Consider the following 21,731-nt stretch of genomic DNA (forward strand, 5'->3'; position numbering starts at 1 on the left):
CCTGGCCTGCAGCATCACTGACGCTCCACAACACAGTGCTCCTACTGTAGGTTCCCGGTTATACCAAGATGATGTCACCTGTTAGGGACATTTGTTTAGTCTGCCTGCTTGAAAAACATTGCATTCATTGTGTGTTTTCAGTCGCACTATTGTATACTCAGCATTCCTGGCCTGCAGGATGTACAATAAAGTTGTGAAGTTGCATCGTTGCACCTATATTCAAATATCAAATAAAAACTGACAGCCCTATTATAGTAGGCTATTGCATAAGTGTATAGGCTGCAATATTTCACAAAATAGCTCTCTTTCTAGCTAGCAATATATAAAAAGTCAGTGCAATTGTCACATCACGGTGAGGGATGTCCTGTCTTGGGTTTTTGTCTTGTGAATTCATGTTTTATTTTGAAAGTAACTCTCCTCTCGTTTCAGGTCACTTGCCCTTCCTCTTGTGTCCCTGGTCAGACGTCATCCCTAATCCTTGATTGTTTTCACCTGTGTTCCCCTCCCTCATGTGTATAAAGTCTTTGTCTTCCCCTGTCTGCGTTGCCAAAGTATTTCGTCGTCTTGTTGTATACTGAAGCCCTGTTCCACAGTCTTGTACCCTCGCCTTGTTAAGTATTGCCTTGTTTTGTTTTTCTGAATTTTCTGATTTTGATTTTCATGTCAGAGTTTGTTTATAGCCTTTTATTTTTCCTCCATCTGGAGTGCCTTTTGTTGTAACCTTTTTATTCTAGGAAAGAGCAGTTAATTTTCATAGCCTTTGTGCCTTCCGCTTCGGAGTGTTTTGCTTTTGTAATTTTTCATATTCCATTTTTATAGTTCAGAGTAGGTTTTCCTCATTCGGGAGCATTTTTTTGTTATTGTGTGTGTTTTATGTTTGTTTGTCTTGTCTGTCCCTCAGAGTTTCATAGTATTTTGTTTATCATTCTATTTGAAGAGTTGCAAATCAGATTAATAAAACTTGACATTATTTCTGCATCTGAGTCCTCTCTTTTGTCCAAGTCTGACAAGCACGCACTCTCATGCATTCCAACACAAACACACACAGTACATTTCCCAACATTTGAACTATATTCAGCTATTATCTTTTCATGCATTCAAATGTGGAGACTGTGCAATAGTCTAATTGACGTGTTAAGTTGACTGTGTTAACGGTGTAATAAGTTTCATTGTTTAATTTGTCAAATTTCATTAATATTGTGTCAAGTTTCATTTTGTCCCATGTGAAGACAGTGCCAATGTGGAGGCTTTTTGTTGACACAGGACATGACGATTATTGATATTTATTCTTAGATAATGTATCATCATTTGTTGTGACAGAGAAGAAAATAAAGCCTGTCTTCCAATTCAGTGCATGTGTGGCCTAATGGTTATTTTTGTGTCAGAAATATGAGCATGAAAAAGTGCACAAATGAAGATGCCCTTACTCGCGCTAGCTTTGAAAGAAATGGTATTGGTGCACCCCTAGCCTAAAGCCTGAATCAAGAATGGCTCCACAACTATAAAGGTCAATATGCATGGTCTTGGTTTCTATGGTGGGGTCAGACTTCAGAGATATTAGTCCTAGTGTCAGTAACATTGTCAATGTTACTATGCCTGAGTAGACTGTGCTAAACAAAGGGGGACATTTTTATTATTATCATTTTAATACTCTTTTTTATTGGTTTTTCAGTTTTATAAGTTCAAACAGGACACAACAAGAGAAAAAAAAAGAAAAGAAAAAAGAAAACCCACCCCGAACCAACAGTGAGTGCTGCGCTGTACGTATGCATAAAGTGAATAAGTAAATAAATAAGTAAATAAAAAAAAAATAAAAAAAGGAGACAGGTACATAAAGAGCACATACATGGAATAAATTACAGAAAAAACAGGCAGTCCTCATCTTGCAGGGATAGATGCTGAGTTAAAGCTTCTGTAAGAAGGAGCGCAATGGTTCCCAGATCCTCTGAAACTTGTCCGATGTGTGATTGAGGTCATGAGTCAACTTCTCCAGAGGAATAAGAGCAGAAATCTGTGATGTTCACATGTCGACCGTGGGGACCTGGGGAGTTGACCACCGCAGCAAGATACATTTTTTAGCCAGGAACAAAAGAATTATCAACAGAGATTTGGTGTCTGTGTCCAAAGAATTGTCTGGACCATCATGGTTAAGTAAAAAGAAAGAAGGAGTCAGCAAGAGCTGTTTACCAGTGACCTCCTGGATTACAGAGTGAACCCCCTTCCAGAAAGTCTGGATGTGGTCACATGACCAAAACACATGGATAAATGTACCTTTGTGTGTCTTACATTTATAACAAAGGTTGGAAGTGTCAGGAAACATATTCTGGAGGCGAACAGGAGTGTAGTAAGTTCTGTGAAAACATTTAAAGTTCTGTTCATGTATAGAGATTGAGGTACATTTAGGAAAAATCCCGCTGCAGATCTTGTCCCAGTCTACAGGAGCAAACGTCACCTCCAGATCACGCTCCCACAACAACTTCAGAGAGTCACAACCAGAAGAATCAGAATAAAGTAGTGAAGTATAAATCTTGGAAATCAGTCCTTTAGGAGACTTTGCCAGAACTATAGTGTTGTCCAGTTCTGACAATCTCATGCGTATCCCGCCTGTCTTCAAGAGAGATCCTATAAAATGACGAATTTGGAGATACTTATAAAAATCTTTGTGGGGAACATTAAAACCAGCCCTGATTTGCAGTCCACGCGAGCCGTTGCTGTCAGAGCCGGCCCTGGGCATAGGCAGTATCCTCCTGTTTCCTCAGAAGCCTATGGGGGCTGCCATGACAGATAACTACTTCCGCCAGGTTTTCTGTTTCCGGTTGCCTTGCAACTGCATGATGGACCGCTGCCGCCAAGCCAGCCCTGAACAACTAGCGTTAGGTCATAAGTGCTAAATAGTTTTTAAGACGAGCTCGGGTACAATATGTGCCGTTGTTGGTTGCCACAACAACTGCTGAAAATTGAAGTTTTTTTCAGAAACGTCTGGTGTCGTACATTAACAACTTAGACAAACATGTCCGTGCCCTGCGCCCTAAACGCCATGCTGAGGAAGGAGGAACGGGGACTAGCGTTGCTCGTCGCGTTGACATTAAAATAAATATTTGGGTTTGTGAATATCTTCCACATGTATCTGCTGCATGACTTCCCTGACCCGACAATGTCCGAGCAGCCACCTGTGTCCACGACTCCACTTTCCTTCAGCATTTTCCACGCTGTATGTTAAGCTTGATTGACGCTGTGGCTGGGCGCTAACCTTACCGCTGCCTTCTTCAACAGTAATTTCCCTATTTTGTTACTGTGCAGGTAGCTGTATGCTTCTGTGCTTTACTAACTGCGTAATTCTCCACCGTCAACACCTCCACAAAATATAAGATAATTAACTGTTGATGTAGCTAACGTCGGGCTAATGCTTCATGTCATCTGCCCACTCCTTGAGAAGTGACGGGTGAAGCACTGTGAGAACTGTCCTCACAACTTATTAAAACATCAGTACTGTGTATCCACCTCTGATTTTATCCATTCTGTTGCTTTCTTTGTGTTAAAAGCCAGATTTTAGAACGAGCATGACAGCTACGCTAGCGTAAACACCGAGGTCAGCCAGTTCAACCAGAAGAGCATCACCGAATACCGCTATGAACCATGGGTAAACTCACGCAGTCAGGAACAAGGTGGATGGGCAAATGGAAAAAATAATGATAATAAAAAATAAAAAATATATACATATATTTTATCAGTGCCATTGCTAGTAATATTTTGAAATATTACATAAGCCCACAGCAACATAACGTCATAGCAAAGACTATTGAATAACGGAGAAGCCTTTTTTTCCGGTTTCCTGGCTGGTTGCACTGTACCTGTCCTCTGTGAGGGGGCGGGTCGAGAGGCCAGCTGCCTGAACCTGACTGGACCGAGACCCCAAGACCAACCGTCCGGCAACCAGTGAAAGGAAAGAAGGAACGAAGAGGAAGACGTGAAGAAGAAGATACAGGTACAGTAACGTGTATGTGATGAAGTGAAAGGAAATGAATAGTTTAATGCATCGTAGTTACTATTGTTGGAGTAGAGTGTTAGCTTGCTAGCTTACTTCGGATGATAGCAGCATTGTTTAATAATCAATAAATAGCTAAGTCGACGAGTGTTAATGTTTCTCCACCCTAAATTCATCAGGGACATTTGGAAAGTTAACGTTTGGCCTGTTCAGGTGTTATTTTGCAGGTGTCTGTCCTGCTTGTTTGTCAGTTAAAATGCCATTAGTTTTCCATCCCCTTTGTAATAGGGTCGTTGTAAGCCTTTAGTTCATTGTGTCACAGATTATGTTTCTTAAAGTTTAAATCAGTGTTAAAGTGCAGTTAAAGTGTATTACTGTTAATGTAATGGTTAAAAAAGTGCTGTTAAAAATGCTAAAGTGCTTTTAAAACTTGTGTTATTTTGCTAAGAATAGTAAACAAAAGAATGCTTTAATTCATGAAAGTACATGGTTAAAAACACAACATCATAAGTAATTATAAAGGTTAAAACAAGTGGATTAAGACGAAATTCTTTGTGATCTGCTGATCGAGTGATCTGTTATCTGTTACTCTGGTCTTCTAGACAAACAAACATAGAGTGATAAGCTAAAAGGGATATCTGTGTTTAAAACATAACTAATTCCTTGTTATTTTGGAAGAGCTCTCTGATTACTGTTTTATATTGTTTCCTAAAGTGCTGCTTCTTCTAAGTTATTTCTTGAAAGCTAATCCTCAAATCACCTCTGGTGTTCGGGTTTCGATTGCTTGTGTCTGAGCCCAGACGGTAGAGGGGAAGACGGTGTTTTCACTCGTCCATTACAACACTGGACGTGACGGAAGCAACGTCGTATCCACGTTTCTCATTTATTACTCCTCTTTACAGGTAAAAAAAAAAGTGAACATAATCGGGTTTTGACATGTTTCTGTGTTTTCTATGCCGTGAGTTTGCAGTAACTTTGAGAGCTAACACGTTTTGTTCACTTGAATGTAGCTTTCTTGCTAGCTGCGTTGTGCGGAGCGGACGACATTGTTTCAGAGGCGTAGTTGTGCCGTTTGTGTGCAATGTTTGACATTTAATGAGAATACTTGATGATAGCCATGTAGCACTGTTATTCTTTTATTTGTATGGGTAAAAGAGTGATGCTAATAGCTTCCATTTTGCAGGATATAACTTTGGTTATGACTACTACACATAACAGATGTGATGTACTTTCATTTATATTTGAATAGAACAGGATGTAAAACATGAGTTGATGTTACTAGACAGTTTGCTGTCCATTTGAAAGCACAGTTTGTCAATTCTGATTTAAACCATTGTAAAGATATTTTATGTTTCCAGTACAATGTTTTATTTTTCTAACTGAACAATCTTTGGAGATGACAGTTGTTATAACAGTTGCTGATTTGATAGCAATGTAATGTTGGGAAAATTGTGTATTTTTGAAAAAGTGCATTACAACGTGTCCATGTGTCTCATTTATTATTCCCCTGTACAATGGTGTAACATTAATACTCCACACCTTAGCTTTCCCATGTCATTCATAGGTGAAACATACTTCAGTTGCACTCTGGTTAGACTGAACTGTATTGCTATGACAATAAATCTCACCACATTTTCATTATTTGTCTATATTAGCATTATGTATAGCACACATCAAGCATGTGTTTTTGTTTTTTAATTATTTTTTTTATTAAAATGTAACATGCAGTGGTCGCATATACACCTCTCTTCAGATGCACTCTTAAAATATTTCAGCAGCAGCCCAGTGACACAGCATCAGGTGCTGCTGTCCCTCTACCTCAGCACAGCAGACTGACACAGCATCAGGTGCTGCTGTCCCTCTACCTCAGCACAGCAGACTGACACAGCATCAGGACTAAAGGCACCAATAGACCTGCTGACTGAGCATCTCTTCTAACTGACAAAGTGAGATGAGAGTTAGTTCACAGAGGACAAGTTCAAGTAACAGCAGTCACACATTTCCCCAAAACAAAGATGGGAGAGTGTCAACATGACTTTGTAGCAGAGTCTTAGTCAATGCTGAAAAAATCAAAAGAAGCTGGCTGATGCACTCAAACAGAAATGATAGCTTGCACTGCTTCTGCTGCTAAATGTTTTCTCCAGAATAATATAGACTTAAGATGAAACAAAAAGCAACCAAGGCGTTATTTAGATAGATACTTTATTGATCCCGGTGGAAATTCAAGCATCCAGTAGCAATAACAAACATTGAACATACATGCAATATCAAAGAAAGAGTAGAAATAAAAATGTGGAATAAAAATGTTATAAAAATGTTTTGTACAACTGTAACTATTTACATAAAGTGACTGTAGAAGATTAAGTGTTTTATACATTTAATACCTCTATCAGCTATATTAAAAATATAAAGTGATATTAAAAATATAAAGTGACATAGAGGTAAAGAGTATTAAGGGGACAGGGGACGGTGTACAATTAAATTAAATTGGGCTATAAAAGATGAGTGCTTCTGAGTGCATTTGTCCATTGTCTATTGTGCTTCCTGACATCACTGCGAGCTGTTGTACAGCCTGATGGCCAGGGGGACGAAAGAGTTATTGTGTCTGTTGGTGGAGCAGGATTGAGACAGCAGTCTGCCACTGAACACGCTCCTCTGCCTGCTGAAGGTGTTGTGCAGAGGGTGGTGGGTGTTGTCCAGTATGGACAGCAGTTTGTCCAGGGTCCTTCTCTCTGCCACAGTCACCAGAGAGTCCAGCTCTGTGCCCACCACTGAGCCAGCTCTCCTCACCAGTCTGTCCAGTCGGGCAGCGTCCCTCTTCTTGCTGCTTCCTCCCCAGCAAACCACAGCGTAGAAGAGGACGCTGGCCACCACGGACTGGTAAAACATCTGCAGCAGTTTTTTGCACATGTTGAAGGACCCCAGCCTTCTCAGGAAGTACAGATGGCTCTGTCCTTTCCTGTGTACAGCGTCCATGTTTGCTGTCCAGTCCAACCTGTCATCCAGCTGCAGCCCCAGGTATTTGTAGGTCCTGTAGGTCCTATTTGTGAATGTATATGAGTCAAACCTTTCTGTAAATGCATAATTACGACGAAAGTGGCACTTTTAAGATTTATCTTAGTTTAGTTTTCGAGCAAGCTAATATTCAATGGAGCGCAGTGGCACTCTGACGCGATGCTCGTGTTCATGTGTAGACACCCTGGTGATACTGCGAGCAAAGATTAATGTTGTGTGGAGCCTTCTTAATGTTTTTAAAATAGAAATGTTCATGCTTTCAGAGTTAGCTTAGCGCCGGCTAAAATCTTGCCGAGGGCACCGAATGACTGAGGGCCGGCACTGATTAAACACCACACTGTAACGACGTTATGTCCACCTGCCACATGTAGCAGCTACTTGCCTACAAGCTGTAACTTCAGGGACGGAAGATCTCGCGTCGCTTTCTCCCTCCAGATGCTTCTTTTTTTTCTTTTCTTTTTTTTTCTTTGTAATGTCCCAATAAAACATATCCGCTCCTCTGAACCGTTTACACATAAAGGGGTCTTAAAGAGCCAGATTTGTGCACCTGTTCACCTCAATGGTCCAGCATTATTTCAAAGTCAGGATGTGGGAGAAAAAACAAAGAAACAAACAAAAATGAAATATTGATTATATTTTTCTCATGTCGTCAAAGTCTTCAAAAGTAAGTTCTCATACAGGTCTTAACATTGAAAAAAGGTCCAACTGATTGGTGCACGTCTGCACCTCTCAGCGGGGAGTGATCAACTTCGTGTCAGAGGCACAGCATGTACCCTGCTGTCAGCTGGAGCCGGCATCCTTCTATGCGCATGACTGCATCCGCAGACATCCTTTGACGTCAGCACACTCAGTGTCGACAGCGTTGACGCCGGACTTCTCTTCGGCTGCGGTTTGGTATGTCTGTTATACGGTATTTGGGTTCATCCCCCGAGTGACACAGTGTCTATGGGCATGATTGACACATCTGGGGGCAGTGCGTGACACGTGCCCTCAGTATCATCTCACTCCGAACAAGCAAAGCGTTCCACACGTATTTATAGACCTCTACCGTCGTCCTCGTATCACTCATGGTGCCAACTTTTTTTTTTTTTGCCAGTTACTGCGCCTGGCACACAGTCACAACCGGTACTCCCTCACCACACAGTTTTCATATTTGAAATTGCTCTACTTTTCAAATGACTGGCCTCCATTTGGCTGAGATGGCCTAAAAAGAATTTTCATAAAGTATCTATAGAACGTGCACTTTTTAAATTCCGACCTGTGATTGGTCGCAGTTGTGGATCTTATTTATAGCATTTCATCACAAAAAACATCCCGCGATCCCTTGAAAAATGTTAATTCAGGTCAGATCTGATTCAGTTAATCTCAATGATGGATAACAGCAGGCTTTCCACGACCCTAGGGTTAGATCGGGGCAAATTATATGTTTCTGATTGGACCAAAGTGTCAGTTGGACTTCAGAAGGGCCGGAATTCATCAGTACTATAAGGGCCGTAAGCGATCATTTGGCCCGCTGGATGTAAACCCTGTAATGTCTCGTGTAAATACCCAACCAGTGTTGTATAGTAACGAAGTAAAAATACTTCGTTACTATACTTAAGTAGTATTTTTTTATATTTGTACTTTACTTTACTACTTCTATTTCTGACGACTTTTACTTCACTACATTTTCCGAAAAAAAAATCAATACTTTTACTCCATTACATTTACCTGAGCATCCTCGTTACTCGTTACAAAATAAGAAGGAACGTGATAGCCAATGGACAATCTTCGTTTTGTTGTAGTGGGACTAGTAGCCAATGATGCTGGAGATACAGACCGCAAGACGTTATCATTGGTTTACCCCGTTGTGCGGCGGATGAAATCAGCGGCCAGCGGGTACATTTCAAATTAATGGTCGCATTATCATGTCAGTAGTCTCAGACAAGTCGGGTCTCTAATGTTATTTGAAGAGAAGGAGGAAGACAGAGAAGCCTAAAATGTCAGAGATGGAGGTGACTGAATCGGCGACTGAACCTGAACCTGCTGCTGAAACAACCAGCATAGACGACAACGACGATGACGATGAACACCCGTGGCCATACCTGCGGGGAATGTTCAGCTACATCGGAGTGAAAGATTCCTCCTACCGGATGAAATGACTGCTGTGCCTTCCTAAAAACAGTGAGATATTGGCTTACAAAAACTCTCCATCCAATCTTAGGAAACACGTTGAGGTAAGTTATAAAAGACTAATCCTGTGACCTGCAACATTCATTTTTATTAGTTAACGTTAACTGACTGTATTTTTCATAGTGTTAGTTAGCTAACGCTAACGGCTACTAGCTTAGCTACGTTAGTAGTAGTAACGTTAGGAACGTTATCCAGTGCAAGGTAACTTAATGTTAGTCATGGATGGATTGGAAGGGAGATTTAATGATTTAGCCATGTATGTTAATCAACTGTAAAAATATAACGCTGGAGTTAGACATATTTATCAGTGATGATCTTTCCAAGTGGTCACATTTTTTAATGACTTTCTTCTCATTCATTCATTCATTCATTTATTAAGCGTCAGTGCAATAAACAGTGTTGTTGTGTGAAGGTCAGTGTCAAATTGACATGACACTGTCAATAGACTTTAATGGTGAAGCAAAGAGTGTGTTGTTCCACGCGGTAAAACTATACAGTCGAGGATTACGTTTTTGTTTGTTTGTTTGCTTGTTTTTTTTTTTTTTCTTACTGCCCCTCTGACAAAAAGGCAGTGAGATCCTCACTCTCTCAATGTGTTTCTCTCACTGCTCCAGAGAAAACATCCAAACCAACTTAAAAAATATGAAGAGCTGACATCAGCAAAAAGAAAGAGGCCTGTAACTGAGACTCCCTCCACCAGCACCAACAGGCAGATGACCACATTTCTGACCACCACCTGTTCTGCTGTGTCCCAAAGGTAAGCTTTATCTTGTTTATTTGCAGTACTTCCTCTGTCACTGTTGCTGTAGCAAAAAAAAAAAAGAAAAAATCCCTGGTTTTCTTATCTTCTCTCATCTTAGGTCACTTGATAAAGCTGTCTTGAAGTATGTGGTCCATGGACTCCAGCCCCTCTCTCTGGTTGAACAAGAACCATTTATAGAGTTTGTGAAGGATCTGCTGCCTAATGCCAGAGCAAAAATTATGACAAGAGTGACGCTGGGCTCCAGGATGGACGAGGCCGCCAAGGAGATGAAGACAGCGGTGACTGAGGCCATGAGGGGAGTTGAGTATATCGCCACCACCGCTGACTGCTGGTCTGTCCGAAGACGAAGCTTCATTGGTGTTACTGCCCACTGGATCGACGCAGACACTCTCAAATGATGATGCTCGGTAGCCCTAGCCTGCAAACAGCTGAGAGGCTCGCAAAATTTCGAGTTGTTGGCAAATGCCCTCAATGATATCCATTCTGAGTTTGGGATTAGAGGAAAGATCGTCAGAACAACAACAGACAACGGCTCTAATTTTGTCAAAGCTTTCCAGGTTTTTGGTGAAGATAACAGTGCAGTGGAAGCAGTTAGTGATGGTGATCGATCTCAACCAAGAGAGGCTGAAGAGGATGAAGAGGAGAGTGAAGAAGTGGTGTTTGTGGATGTGTCAGGACTTCTGAGCGAAGATGATGGTTTGGAGTTCGCGCGGCCAAAGCACCAGCGCTGCGCTTGTCACCTAATCAACCTCATCGCTACAGTTGATGCTGCAAAAGCAATGTCCAACGAGCCATACAAGAAAATGCACCGTTCAACATTTGGCAAGTGCAGTGCCCTCTGGAACAAATCTTGCCGGTCGACACTTGGAGCTGAAACTGTTTCAGATGTGTGCTCCCTCCAGCTGCTCAGCCCAAATGTTACCAGGTGGAATTCCTTCTTTCTGGCAGTGGAGAGACTACTAAGGATCATCAAAGACAAGGGAGAGGGGGCCATCAGAGTAATCTGCACAGAGTTCAAACTTCCAATGTAAGTAATCATGTACAGTATCATTGTTTTCATAATAGGCTTTATGCACAGCTCCACTACTTCCTGAACTTAAGCCAGTTTTTATATTTCCTGTCATACATTATTGGACAAACTGAATAATCCAGGTGTGTCTGACTATTTTTGTGAGGTCAGACACACCTGGATTAATCAGTTTGTCCAATAATAAAGCCTATTTTAAATTGAAAATGTGAAATTTTCTGTTTACCCAGCTCAAATATTAACTATATCGCAGTTGTATTCCTACTTCCACTTACCATTTTAGTTATTTACTCATCCTGTTATTCTTTTCTGCATCAGATTATGAAGTGTTATTGAATGGTGATGTTTTTGTTTTTTATTACAGGTTCAATCCAGCTGAACTTGCATTTCTTGCAGAGTATAATGTGACGATTCACTGTTATGGTTAAAAGGGGGACCCCACAATTTCTTTGTTTACAACTGTTAATTTCATGTTCTGCAGGGAAGAGGTGAAGTGACATGTTTATCTGATGTGTTGAATGCTGTACATGGTTGCGTGCAGTTCTCTGTTTTAGCCACCAGGTTGCACCAGAGAGCACGGGTTGGAGAGAACCGACGAAGAAGAGGTGTTTTTGCTCGGGTTGCCATGGTTACGCGGCTCGGCGCGAAAAAGACCGGAGAAGCAGCGGCGAGGTCTCGCTTTGGTGACCTGGACAAGTTAATGTGCTTGGTGACTGTAATTGTTTTTGGTAAAGAATAAAGTCAGCGTCATTGAAGACTCAAGCCCTGGTGTCCGCTGTCTTCATAGCTGCAACATATATTGGCGAGCTACCCGGGAGACAAGTCCAAACCAGAGGGCGCCGCCATCACGGATATCCCGCGGGCCGCGAAAAAGAGGACTTTTCTCCTGAGACGAACCTGGAAAAGAGACAAAACGTCAACTCCGTGAGTAAAAGAGATGGACCTGGAGATTCTCCTAGACCGTGCCACAACTGCTCTGTGCCAATTAAGCTGGGACCGGATTGTGGACGTCTGTAAATATCTAGAGTGCATTGAAAATAAAGAAGACGAGGCAGTTGCTCTTAAAAGCCGACGGGCATTGATTAAAATGGCTGAAAGCAAGCTGGATGAGATTGAACGAGAGGCAGACACAGATGAAGCCATTCAAACCATCCAAGAACTGTTAGCTTTCATGGAGGGCGAAGCGGAAGCCCGCGAAGAGGAGCAGGAACGCCGCCTCAATGTAAAGATGAAGGAAAAATATTTGGAGCTGCAGCAGTCCCGAAAGACGCTGGATGACGAATTGAAAGTGCTTGGAGAGAAACTGAATATGTCTGAGGATGTCAAGATCAGCACCGGCCAGAGTTCACTCCCAGCTAAGGTGCCAGAAGTGACCATCCGCAGAGAGTTTCGGATCTGTGGCCAAATCGGTGAAGGCGGGCAGCGAGACAAGCTGTCGTTCACAAACCTTATGCACCAGATCGAGAGTGGGCTCCGCAAAGGTCATGGTGAGTCTGAAATAATTGAGGCTGTGATAAGGGCCATTAGCCCAGGTTTGAAGCTGCGAGACATGCTGGAAATAAAGAGTGAATTGACCCTGCCCCAGCTAAAGACTATTCTAAAGGGACATTACAAAGAGGATGACACATCAGACTTGTACCAAAAGCTGATTAACATTTCTCAGGAGCAAAAAGAGTCAGCACAAGATTTCCTGTTCAGAGCTATTGAATTAAAGGACAGACTGCTGTTTGCATCCAAAGGAAGAGAAGCCGAGGAACACTACAGTGCAGACCTTGTCAAAAGAAAATTTTTGAGGTCAGTTGCCACAGGGCTGCTCAGTGACAATATAAAATATCAGATTAAGCCATACCTCGATGACATGGATGTGACAGATGAAACTCTGATTGAAAGAGTAAATGAAGCGGCCAACCTTGAGACAGAGAGGCTCAACAAGCTCAAGCGAAACAGTACCAAAGCACCTAGACTGAATGAGTTGCAGACAACCAGCAACAAGTGGGACAACTCTCCCAACCCCCCTGCGCAGAGCTCACATCAGAGGAAGAACACAGAGATCCCAAAAGAAAAGGCAGAGACAGTCCAACCTCCACCAGAACCAGAAATGCAAACTTTGGTAAGAGAACTGAAAACAGAGGTGGCTGAAATGAGACGCATGGTGCTTGCTTCCATGAGTGCCAACAAACCACCGAACCCCAGCCATGTGATGAGGAACAACGGCACACGCAAAGGATCATGCAAAAGCTGCCAGGACAAAGGAGAGGAATCAACCTGTAGCCACTGCTTCAAGTGTGGTCAGCCAGGCCACATCTCCAGAGGATGCAGGGCTCCGCGCCAGCTGCAGGGAAACGCCAGAGGGTTGTTGCAGAGGGACCAGCAGTGACCCAACCAACACCTCCAGAGTCCCACCACTGCAGCTACTGCCTACAGGCCTACAACATGAAACTCCACACCTGTGCAGGTTGTTCATCCACAGCATATTGCTCCAGAGCATGCCAGAAGAGCCACTGGCAGGAACACAAACCCCTGTGTAGAGCAATAAAACTAGTAGAGGGACACATAGCAGAAGTAGAGACACACAGAAACCAATTTCCAGATACAGGCCAAGTTGATTATCTCCCAGCAAAACAGGGTAAGGGGCTAATAAAACTGATAGGCAGACGGAAAATGGTGAAATGTACTTTTGATAAGGTACCTGTGACAGCATTGTGGGATACGGGCGCTCAGGCAACAGTAATAAACAACAGGTGGCGAGCTGAGCATCTGCCTAACACCATTATCAGGGGTATAGATGAACTTTTGGGGCCAGAACCTCTGAGTGGACTTGCCGCAAATCAAACAGAAATTCCATTCATGGGATGGATACCAGTAGAGTTCCAACTAAATGGGGTAGAGACTCTTAGTGCTAGCCTGCTAGTGCCAGTACTGGTTTCTAGTGACCCAAATGTAGCTGAAGACCCGATTATTGGTTTCAATGTGATCGAGGAAGTGATAAATGAACAGCTGAGACAACAGCAGGGCTCGACAGCAAGTGGTGATGTCACTGAAGTTGTGAGTGGTGCTTTTGACATTGACTCTAATGCTGCAGAAACCTTCATACAGCTAATGCATACTCACCAAGATAACACTGATGGAACCATAGTGAAAACAGGCAAGGACAAAGTTGTGTTACACCCAAATGAAGTCACCCCAGTGCGATGTCGCACACACACACAGACTGAGAAAGACACTGTCATGCTGTTTAGTCCCAAAATGAACACAAGTTTACCAGAAGGGTTACACATCCGAGAAGCACTGGTTACTGTGAAAAGAGGCAACTCTGCCATTGTCCCTGTCTCTGTGATTAACACTTCGGCCCACAGTATCACCCTAGGCCCCCGTGTTTGCCTGGGATACATCGAGAGTGTGAAGGCCGTGTACCCAGCAGCTGTAGAACCAGTGGCACATGAGCCGACATCAGGAGCACCTGAGGAAGCCGCTGAGAAGAACACAGACTGCTCAGGTATAAACCCCCCCACCACTGACTGTGATGAGGCCTGGGATCCGCCAGTGACACTGAACCACTTGTCAAGTGAGCAGCAGACCCTGGTAAGAGAAATGCTGAGGGAGGAATGTAAAGCTTTTGCCCGTGATGAAAATGATGTAGGCTGTATACCCTCACTCCGCATGCATATCACCCTGAAAGACCAGACACCAGTTCAAAAGACTTACATCAGTGTGCCCAAACCATTACATCAGGAGGTTAAGCAATACCTGCAGGACTTGATCAACAAGGGCTGGATCACAAAATCCAAATCCCCCTACTCATCACCCATCGTGTGTGTGAGGAAAAAATCAGGTGATCTGAGACTATGTATAGACTATCGTGAGCTTAATCGCAAGTCAGTGTCAGATAGACACCCCATTCCCCGTATACAAGACATGCTGGACAGTCTCAGTGGGAGCTCATGGTTTTCGGTTTTAGATCAAGGCAAGGCATACCACCAAGGCTTCGTGGATGAGGACAGCCAGCCCCTCACCGCCTTCATCACGCCATGGGGTCTGTATCAGTGGGTGAGAATCCCGTTTGGCCTGAGCTCAGCACCCGCTGAATTCCAAAGAAGCATGGAGGAGTGTTTGTGGGGCCTGCGTGATGACATTTGCCTGCCTTACCTTGATGATAATTTGGTTCACAGTAAGTCCTTCAAAGACCATGTAGAGCATGTAAGAACAGTCCTGCACCGATACCAGCAACATGGAGTGAAACTCACACCAAAAAAATGTGAACTGTTTAAATCCAGTGTCAGGTTTTTGGGCAGGATAGTGTCAAAGGAGGGGCACAGCATGGACCCGGCAGAGGTGGCACCGGTACAGGCCCTGAAAGAAAGATGCCCTACTACAGTGGGAGAAGTCAGACAAATCTTAGGCTTCCTCTCATATTACAGGTCATACATTAAAGATTTTTCTGTCATTGCAAAACCCCTATATGAATTGTTGTCAGCCCCATCCCCTGTTCCAGTTCTGTCACAAAAACATAAGATGTCCAAAAAGAGAAAAGAGAAAACAGCCAAACAGGGACAATTGCCCTCCTCATCACCAGTTTCCTGGACGGACACGCATCATCAGGTTCTGAGCCACCTTGTTGACCAACTCTCTACTCCCCCTATCCTAGGATACCCAGACCTAAATGAGCCATTTATCCTGCACACTGATGCTTCACAGGCAGGGCTTGGAGCGGTGTTGTACCAGCGCAGTCAAGGCATGCTGAAGGTGATAGCTTACGGGTCCAGAACGCTCACGCCTCCTGAGAAAAATTACCACCTGCACTCGGGTAAGCTGGAATTCCTTGCCCTCAAGTGGGCCATCTGTGAGCGCTTCAGGGACTATCTCTTTCATGCCCCCTCTTTTGTGGTATACACTGATAACAACCCGCTCACATACATACTGACAACAGCAAAACTAAATGCAGTGGGACAAAGATGGGTCGCTGAATTGGCCGATTTCAATTTCACAATAAAATACAGACCAGGAAAATCAAATGCAGATGCAGACGGCCTGTCGAGAATGCCAGTTGATTTTGAAAACTACATGAATCACTGCACACAATCAGTTTGCCAGGAAGAAGTCCACACGACAAAGCAGGGCGTCCTAGTGCATCAGGAGGAAAGCAATCCACTCCTAAACTCAGTCTCCTTTAACACTCTGCAGACAGAACAGTTAGAAGTGGAAAACCTGCTCAACACGGTGCAGCCATTCGAACGAGAAGAGATAAAAACAGCTCAGCAACAAGATCCAGTAATCAGTAAAATATACGACCACAAAGTGAGAAATAAGAGACCCACGGCACAGGAACTAAAACATGAATGTCCAGAATTTAAGGCCTTGGTCAGAGAGTGGGGCAAACTCAAAATCAGAGCAGATGGAACTATGCACCGCGAGTCTCCAACAAGAAGCCAACTGGTGCTCCCAGATGTGTACCGTCCTCTTGTTTTGAAGGAGCTGCATAAGGATATGGGACACCCAGGACCAGAAAGAACACTGAATCTGATAAGAGATCGTTTCTTTTGGCCAAAAATGCACAGAGACATTGAGCATTTTGTGACAAATGTGTGTGAGTGCCTGAAGAAAAGAAAACCTAACAGACGTACACTTGCACCTATGATGAGTATTGAAACCACCCACCCATTCCAGCTTGTCTCAGTTGACTTCCTGCATTTGGAGGAGTGCAGAGGGGGGTATGAATATATACTTGTTGTTATGGACCATTATACTCGTTTCGCACAAGCATATGCGACTACAAACAAATCAGCTAAAACTGTGGCAGAGAAACTGTTTAATGATTTTTGTCTCAAGTTTGGTTTCCCAGAAAGACTGCACCACGACTTGGGGAGGGAATTCGAGAACAAACTGCTGCAACGTCTGAAAACACTCTCAGGTGTCCAGGGATCACACACTAGTCCCTACCACCCCCAAGGTAACGGACAGACAGAGAGGTTTAACAGGACTCTGCTCTCCATGTTGAGAACACTCACTGAAGAACAGAAAAGTGACTGGAAAAATCACCTTCCCAAAGTCATACATGCCTATAACTGCACAGCTAATGAGGCCACTGGCTATTCTCCATTCTTTCTCCTTTTTGGTAGGCCGCCCAGACTGCCAGTAGATCTGCTGTTTGGACTTGAAAGTCAGGACTGCTCGGGCTCCTATGAGAACTATGTAGAGAAATGGGGGGAGAGGATGGCTGAGGCTTATGAAATCGCTTCCAGAAATGCTTCCAAATCTGCAGACAGAGGTAAAAGACAGTATGACAAGAGAGTATATGGTCCTACTCTGCAAGTAGGCAGTCGTGTTTTGGTGAGAAATGTGGTTGAGAGGGGAGGACCAGGGAAAATCCGTTCCTATTGGGAGGACAACATCTATGTCATCAAGAGTCAGAAAGGGGACAACAGCCCAGTGTTTGAGGTGGAGCCAGAGAGAGGTGGAGGCAGGACGAGGATCCTTCACAGGAACATGCTCTTACCATGTGACTTCCTTCCAGCCACTGCAGAGGGAAATCAGAATCTCACCAGAGAAAAAAAAAAGAAAAAAAGCAGCCACACAAATAAACAAACACATGTGAATAACAACACACAGCGAACAAACAACGAGGAGGAATCTGATGATGACTTCCCTACAATGACACTCACCTGGCCTTCAGCTGCACACGAAGATGCACCTGCACTGAACCCCACGGCTCAGGAGTTTTACCCTCAAGTTGTGGAAACTGTCCCAGAAATGAATGAGCCTCTGCAGGCCCCTGAAGGGGGACAAGCGGAGCATGTCCACCTGGTGACGGACGCGGGAGGAGGAGAGGATGCTATTCCAGCAGACACAGAGAGCTCAGGGGAGGAAATGGAGGAAGAGATCAGGCAGGAGGAAGTGCATCCTCAGAGACAGAGGAGGCAGCCCCAGACTCTGACTTACGATAAACTTGGCCAGCCAAGTTTTAGAGAGAGAACAGTTTTCACCAAAGAGGTAGCTGTCAGTGGGTATTGGCGGCCCTGGTAAGAAAAAAATGTAAAATGTGAATTCTGAGAGACACTTATCACCCCTTTTGAGACACCTTAGTGCTTAATGTGATGTTGAATAACACATAGATTGTTAACTGAACTTTGTGTTTTGTGTGGACTGAGTTACAGAATTGTTGTAAACAAATTACATAAGATATGGACTCATAGATTATTTGAATATGCAGTGAGAAGATGATTATTTGGGCATATAAACTGATAAAATCAGGAGCACTCCTGTCTGCGGTGCACAGTAGTCAGGGAAACTCTAATGTGATGGTAGTAATGCTATAGACACATAAATTCTCATATTAACTGTGTATTGTTGTGTAAGCCTAATTGGTGTGGTAAAATGTCGGGACGACATTTCTTAAGTGGGGGAGAGTGTGACGATTCACTGTTATGGTTAAAAGGGGGACCCCATAATTTCTTTGTTTGCAACTGTTAATTTCATGTTCTGCAGGGAAGAGGTGAAGTGACATGTTTATCTGATGTGTTGAATGCTGTACATGGTTGCGTGCAGTTCTCTGTTTTAGCCACCAGGTTGCACCAGAGAGCACGGGTCGGAGAGAACCGACGAAGAAGAGGTGTTTTTGCTCGGGTTGCCATGGTTACGCGGCTCGGCGCGAAAAAGACCGGAGAAGCAGTGGCGAGGTCTCGCTTTGGTGACCTGGACAAGTTAATGTGCTTGGTGACTGTAATTGTTTTTGGTAAAGAATAAAGTCAGCGTCATTGAAGACTCAAGCCCTGGTGTCCGCTGTCTTCATAGCTGCAACAATAACGCTGTCATGAGCCCAGTTGCCCAGGCCACCAACATCTTGCAGGCAGAAGAAAATGTCCAGATGGGGTGGCTACTACCCACAAGCAACCTGTTGACTGCTAAACTTGACCGAGTCAAGTTGACGGTGAAATACTGCAGGCCTCTGGTGGATGCTCTACAGGTAAGACTGGATGGCAAAACAGCCAAAGGAATATCACAAAAAACAAGAGCTTGTTTTATTGCGCTCCTTAGTAGGAGAAAGCTTACATGGTAATGCAATTGTTTCTGATTTCTGATACAGGCGGGATTGAAGACTCGTTTTGGCCACACGACACAAGACCCGGAGTTAATTGCAGCCGCGATTCTTCTCCCAAAATTCAGAACTTCCTGGACGAAGGATGATGCCACCATCGGAATGGGTAAGGCAACATCCAAATAACATCCAAAAATAACAGTGTATGGCGTGTATGACTTGTAATACTGGCAATTCAATGATCAGTTATAGTTGCATTAATAATGCGTGATTTATATTCCTTAAAATAAAATTGATTGTGTTTTATTTCGGCATGAACAATGATTCACATATGTCAAACATAGAATTCACACTGCAACATAGTTGTCATAACCGAAACCAAACTATTTTGTACAAAACTATGATAACATGTTAGAAATTATTTATATTTCATTTATCATTTATCATTCATATTTTCATCCTCACCACAATTCAGGAGTCGACTACATCAGAGAACACCTTGAAGCACCTCCCCTGCAGTCTGATGGTGGCAACCCAAGCTCTTCTGATGAGGAAGACTTCTTTTCCTCACTGCAGTCACCTCACACAGACAGCTCCAAAGAACTGGAGGGATATTTGGCCTTCTCATCAGATAGAATGGAATCACTGAAGTCCTTCCCATCCTTGTGCAAGCTGTCTCTGAAGCTAAACACACCTTTACCTGCCTCAGCAGCATGTGAAAGGCTGTTTAGCATTGCTGGTCTGGTCTTCAGCCCAAGAAGAGTGAGACTGAGTTCTCGCCATTTTGAGAACCAACTTCTTTTGAGGTTGAACAAAAAGTTTCTCAGGGTTCAGTAATGACTGGATGGACAGTTCAAGTGCTGTCGCACTGAAGTCATGTTAAAGTTCAACCAATCAAGTTTTTGTTTGTTTGCATCACCTTCGAGCACCAAGAGTTCATTAGGAATTATTTTATATTGAATGCAAGTGGGTATGAACGTTGGTAGGCATGCATGCATGCGGGTCTGTAAGGATATGTTTGTGTATTTTTGTATATGGTTGGGTTTATGTAAGGAGGCGTTGAAGCTCCTTTATTCTGAGTGTTTAAGTGTCTTGTGACACTTTGCAAATTAAACAAAACTTAAAAACTAAATTAAACAGGAATAAAGAAAATGTTACAACTCAAATTTCTGATTGCAGTTTATTAACAGCACTTTTTACTTTTGATACTTAAGTACAGTAAATACTAGCTACTTTTTTACTTTTACTCAAGTAATATTCTAGCAGGCAACTTTCACTTTTTCTTGAGTAATTTTCCAGTAAGGTACTTTTACTTTTACTCAAGTATGGCTTTTGGGTACTTTATACAACACTGTACCCAACTGAGTGATGAATGCATTCATTGTGTCATGATATTTTTTTAAAAAAACGAAATAACACCAAAGTGTACATTTTAAGTTTACTTATACATTTATCGATATCATAGTAAACCGTAATTATTGCATATTTACACAAGATTTTAATACAGAAAACTCAGAACAAGAAAATCAACAATTAAATGTAACTTATTTGATTATGAAACATTTTATTTGAACACTTAATATATAATAAAATAAATAATAATAATCGAAAAAACTGGAAAGGAGCTGATGTCAAACAAACAAACAAACAAACAAAGAGCCGTTTCGGTCACTTTGAGCACTTCTTGAATAAGATGCGGGCATTGATCCCAGCCAGGTCGAGGATGTTATACAAGACACTGGCCATCTTTGCTGACACACACACGGAGGCAGTGCTTGTCCGGAAGAACTGCAAACGGAACCAAACATCGGACACTTGAAATGCCACAAGCCCGTGTGTGGCAACTGGTAAATCTGTAGACTGTGACCAGTGATCACAGCGGCTCTTTGTTTGTTTTAGATCAGCTCGTTTCAAGCTGTTTCCATTATTATTATTAATCGTTTATCATATATTATTAAGTGTTAAAATAAAATGTTTCATAGTCAAATAAGTTACTTTTAATTGTTAATTTTCTTGTTCTGACTTATCTCCATTAAAGTCTTGCATAAATATGCAGTAATTAAGGTTTACTATGTGCCATGATGTGAATATTGATAAATGTGTAATTAAACTTATTAACATGTTCATTGTGGTTTTATTTCGTTTTTTGTTTTTCAAAAAAATATCATGAAACAATGAATGCCTTCATCACTCAGCTGGGTATTTATATGAGAGATTATAGAGTTTAAATCTAGCAGTCCAAATGACCGCTTAAGGCCGTTCTGTTGAATTGTGGCCCCTCTGAAGTCCAACGGACACTTTGGTCGGGGGGGGATCCGTTGTGTGACAGCGGAGAGTCAGCAGCTGGATTTTCACCTACGGCAAACAAACAAACAGCAACCACCCCCATCATTATTCATTGTATTATTACATTTGTGGGAAGTTATTACAATAAAGGTGCTTTTCACGTCCCCAAAAATAAATCATTGTAAACCTAATAGTTATTACATGTGTAGGAAATAGCATGTTACGTGTGTAGTAGGCGGCGGCGGCTAACCTTTGTGGAAAATGTACATTTGTGGGTTTATTACATTAAATGCTGTTTATTGATGATGTTAAATGACATTGTTTGTCTCTTAATACCCTTCAAAGCCTCCTGTAGGCAGATAGACAATGAAGCCAAGAAATTATAATAGGGAATGTTCCACCTGCTGTAATTGCCTATGCACACAGCGCAGGTCTTATTATGGGCTATAAT

At 42.7% G+C, this 21,731-nt stretch overlaps 1 protein-coding gene and 1 long non-coding RNA gene across 2 annotated transcripts; both read left to right on the forward strand.

Annotated features, from left to right (window-relative positions):
- Positions 1-8,109: 8,109 nt before the first annotated feature.
- LOC119022997 lies at positions 8,110-10,366 on the forward strand. The gene is made up of 3 exons (XR_005076140.1): positions 8,110-9,216; positions 9,787-9,929; positions 10,033-10,366. It is a non-coding gene; the product is annotated as an uncharacterized LOC119022997 (long non-coding RNA).
- Positions 10,367-10,385: 19 nt separating this feature from the next.
- On the forward strand, positions 10,386-20,308 carry LOC119022996. The gene is made up of 4 exons (XM_037104557.1): positions 10,386-10,962; positions 18,751-18,922; positions 19,043-19,160; positions 19,470-20,308. Exons 1-4 carry the CDS (start codon positions 10,715-10,717, stop codon positions 19,829-19,831), a joined length of 900 nt encoding a protein of 299 aa, XP_036960452.1. The 5' UTR covers positions 10,386-10,714; the 3' UTR covers positions 19,832-20,308.
- Positions 20,309-21,731: the final 1,423 nt, after the last annotated feature.

This window comes from Acanthopagrus latus, chromosome 7, assembly GCF_904848185.1.
Source record: "Acanthopagrus latus isolate v.2019 chromosome 7, fAcaLat1.1, whole genome shotgun sequence".
Lineage (NCBI taxonomy): Eukaryota > Metazoa > Chordata > Actinopteri > Spariformes > Sparidae > Acanthopagrus > Acanthopagrus latus.

Bases quoted from the DNA above. Each gene is read 5' to 3' on its own strand.
- LOC119022996 (XM_037104557.1), top strand. From the start codon at position 10,715: ATGTCCAACGAGCCATACAAGAAAATGCACCGTTCAACATTTGGCAAG. The intron at 18,923-19,042 runs GTAAGACTGGAT...TTTCTGATACAG, and splicing joins CTCTGGTGGATGCTCTACAG to GCGGGATTGAAGACTCGTTT. The intron at 19,161-19,469 runs GTAAGGCAACAT...ACCACAATTCAG, and splicing joins TGATGCCACCATCGGAATGG to GAGTCGACTACATCAGAGAA.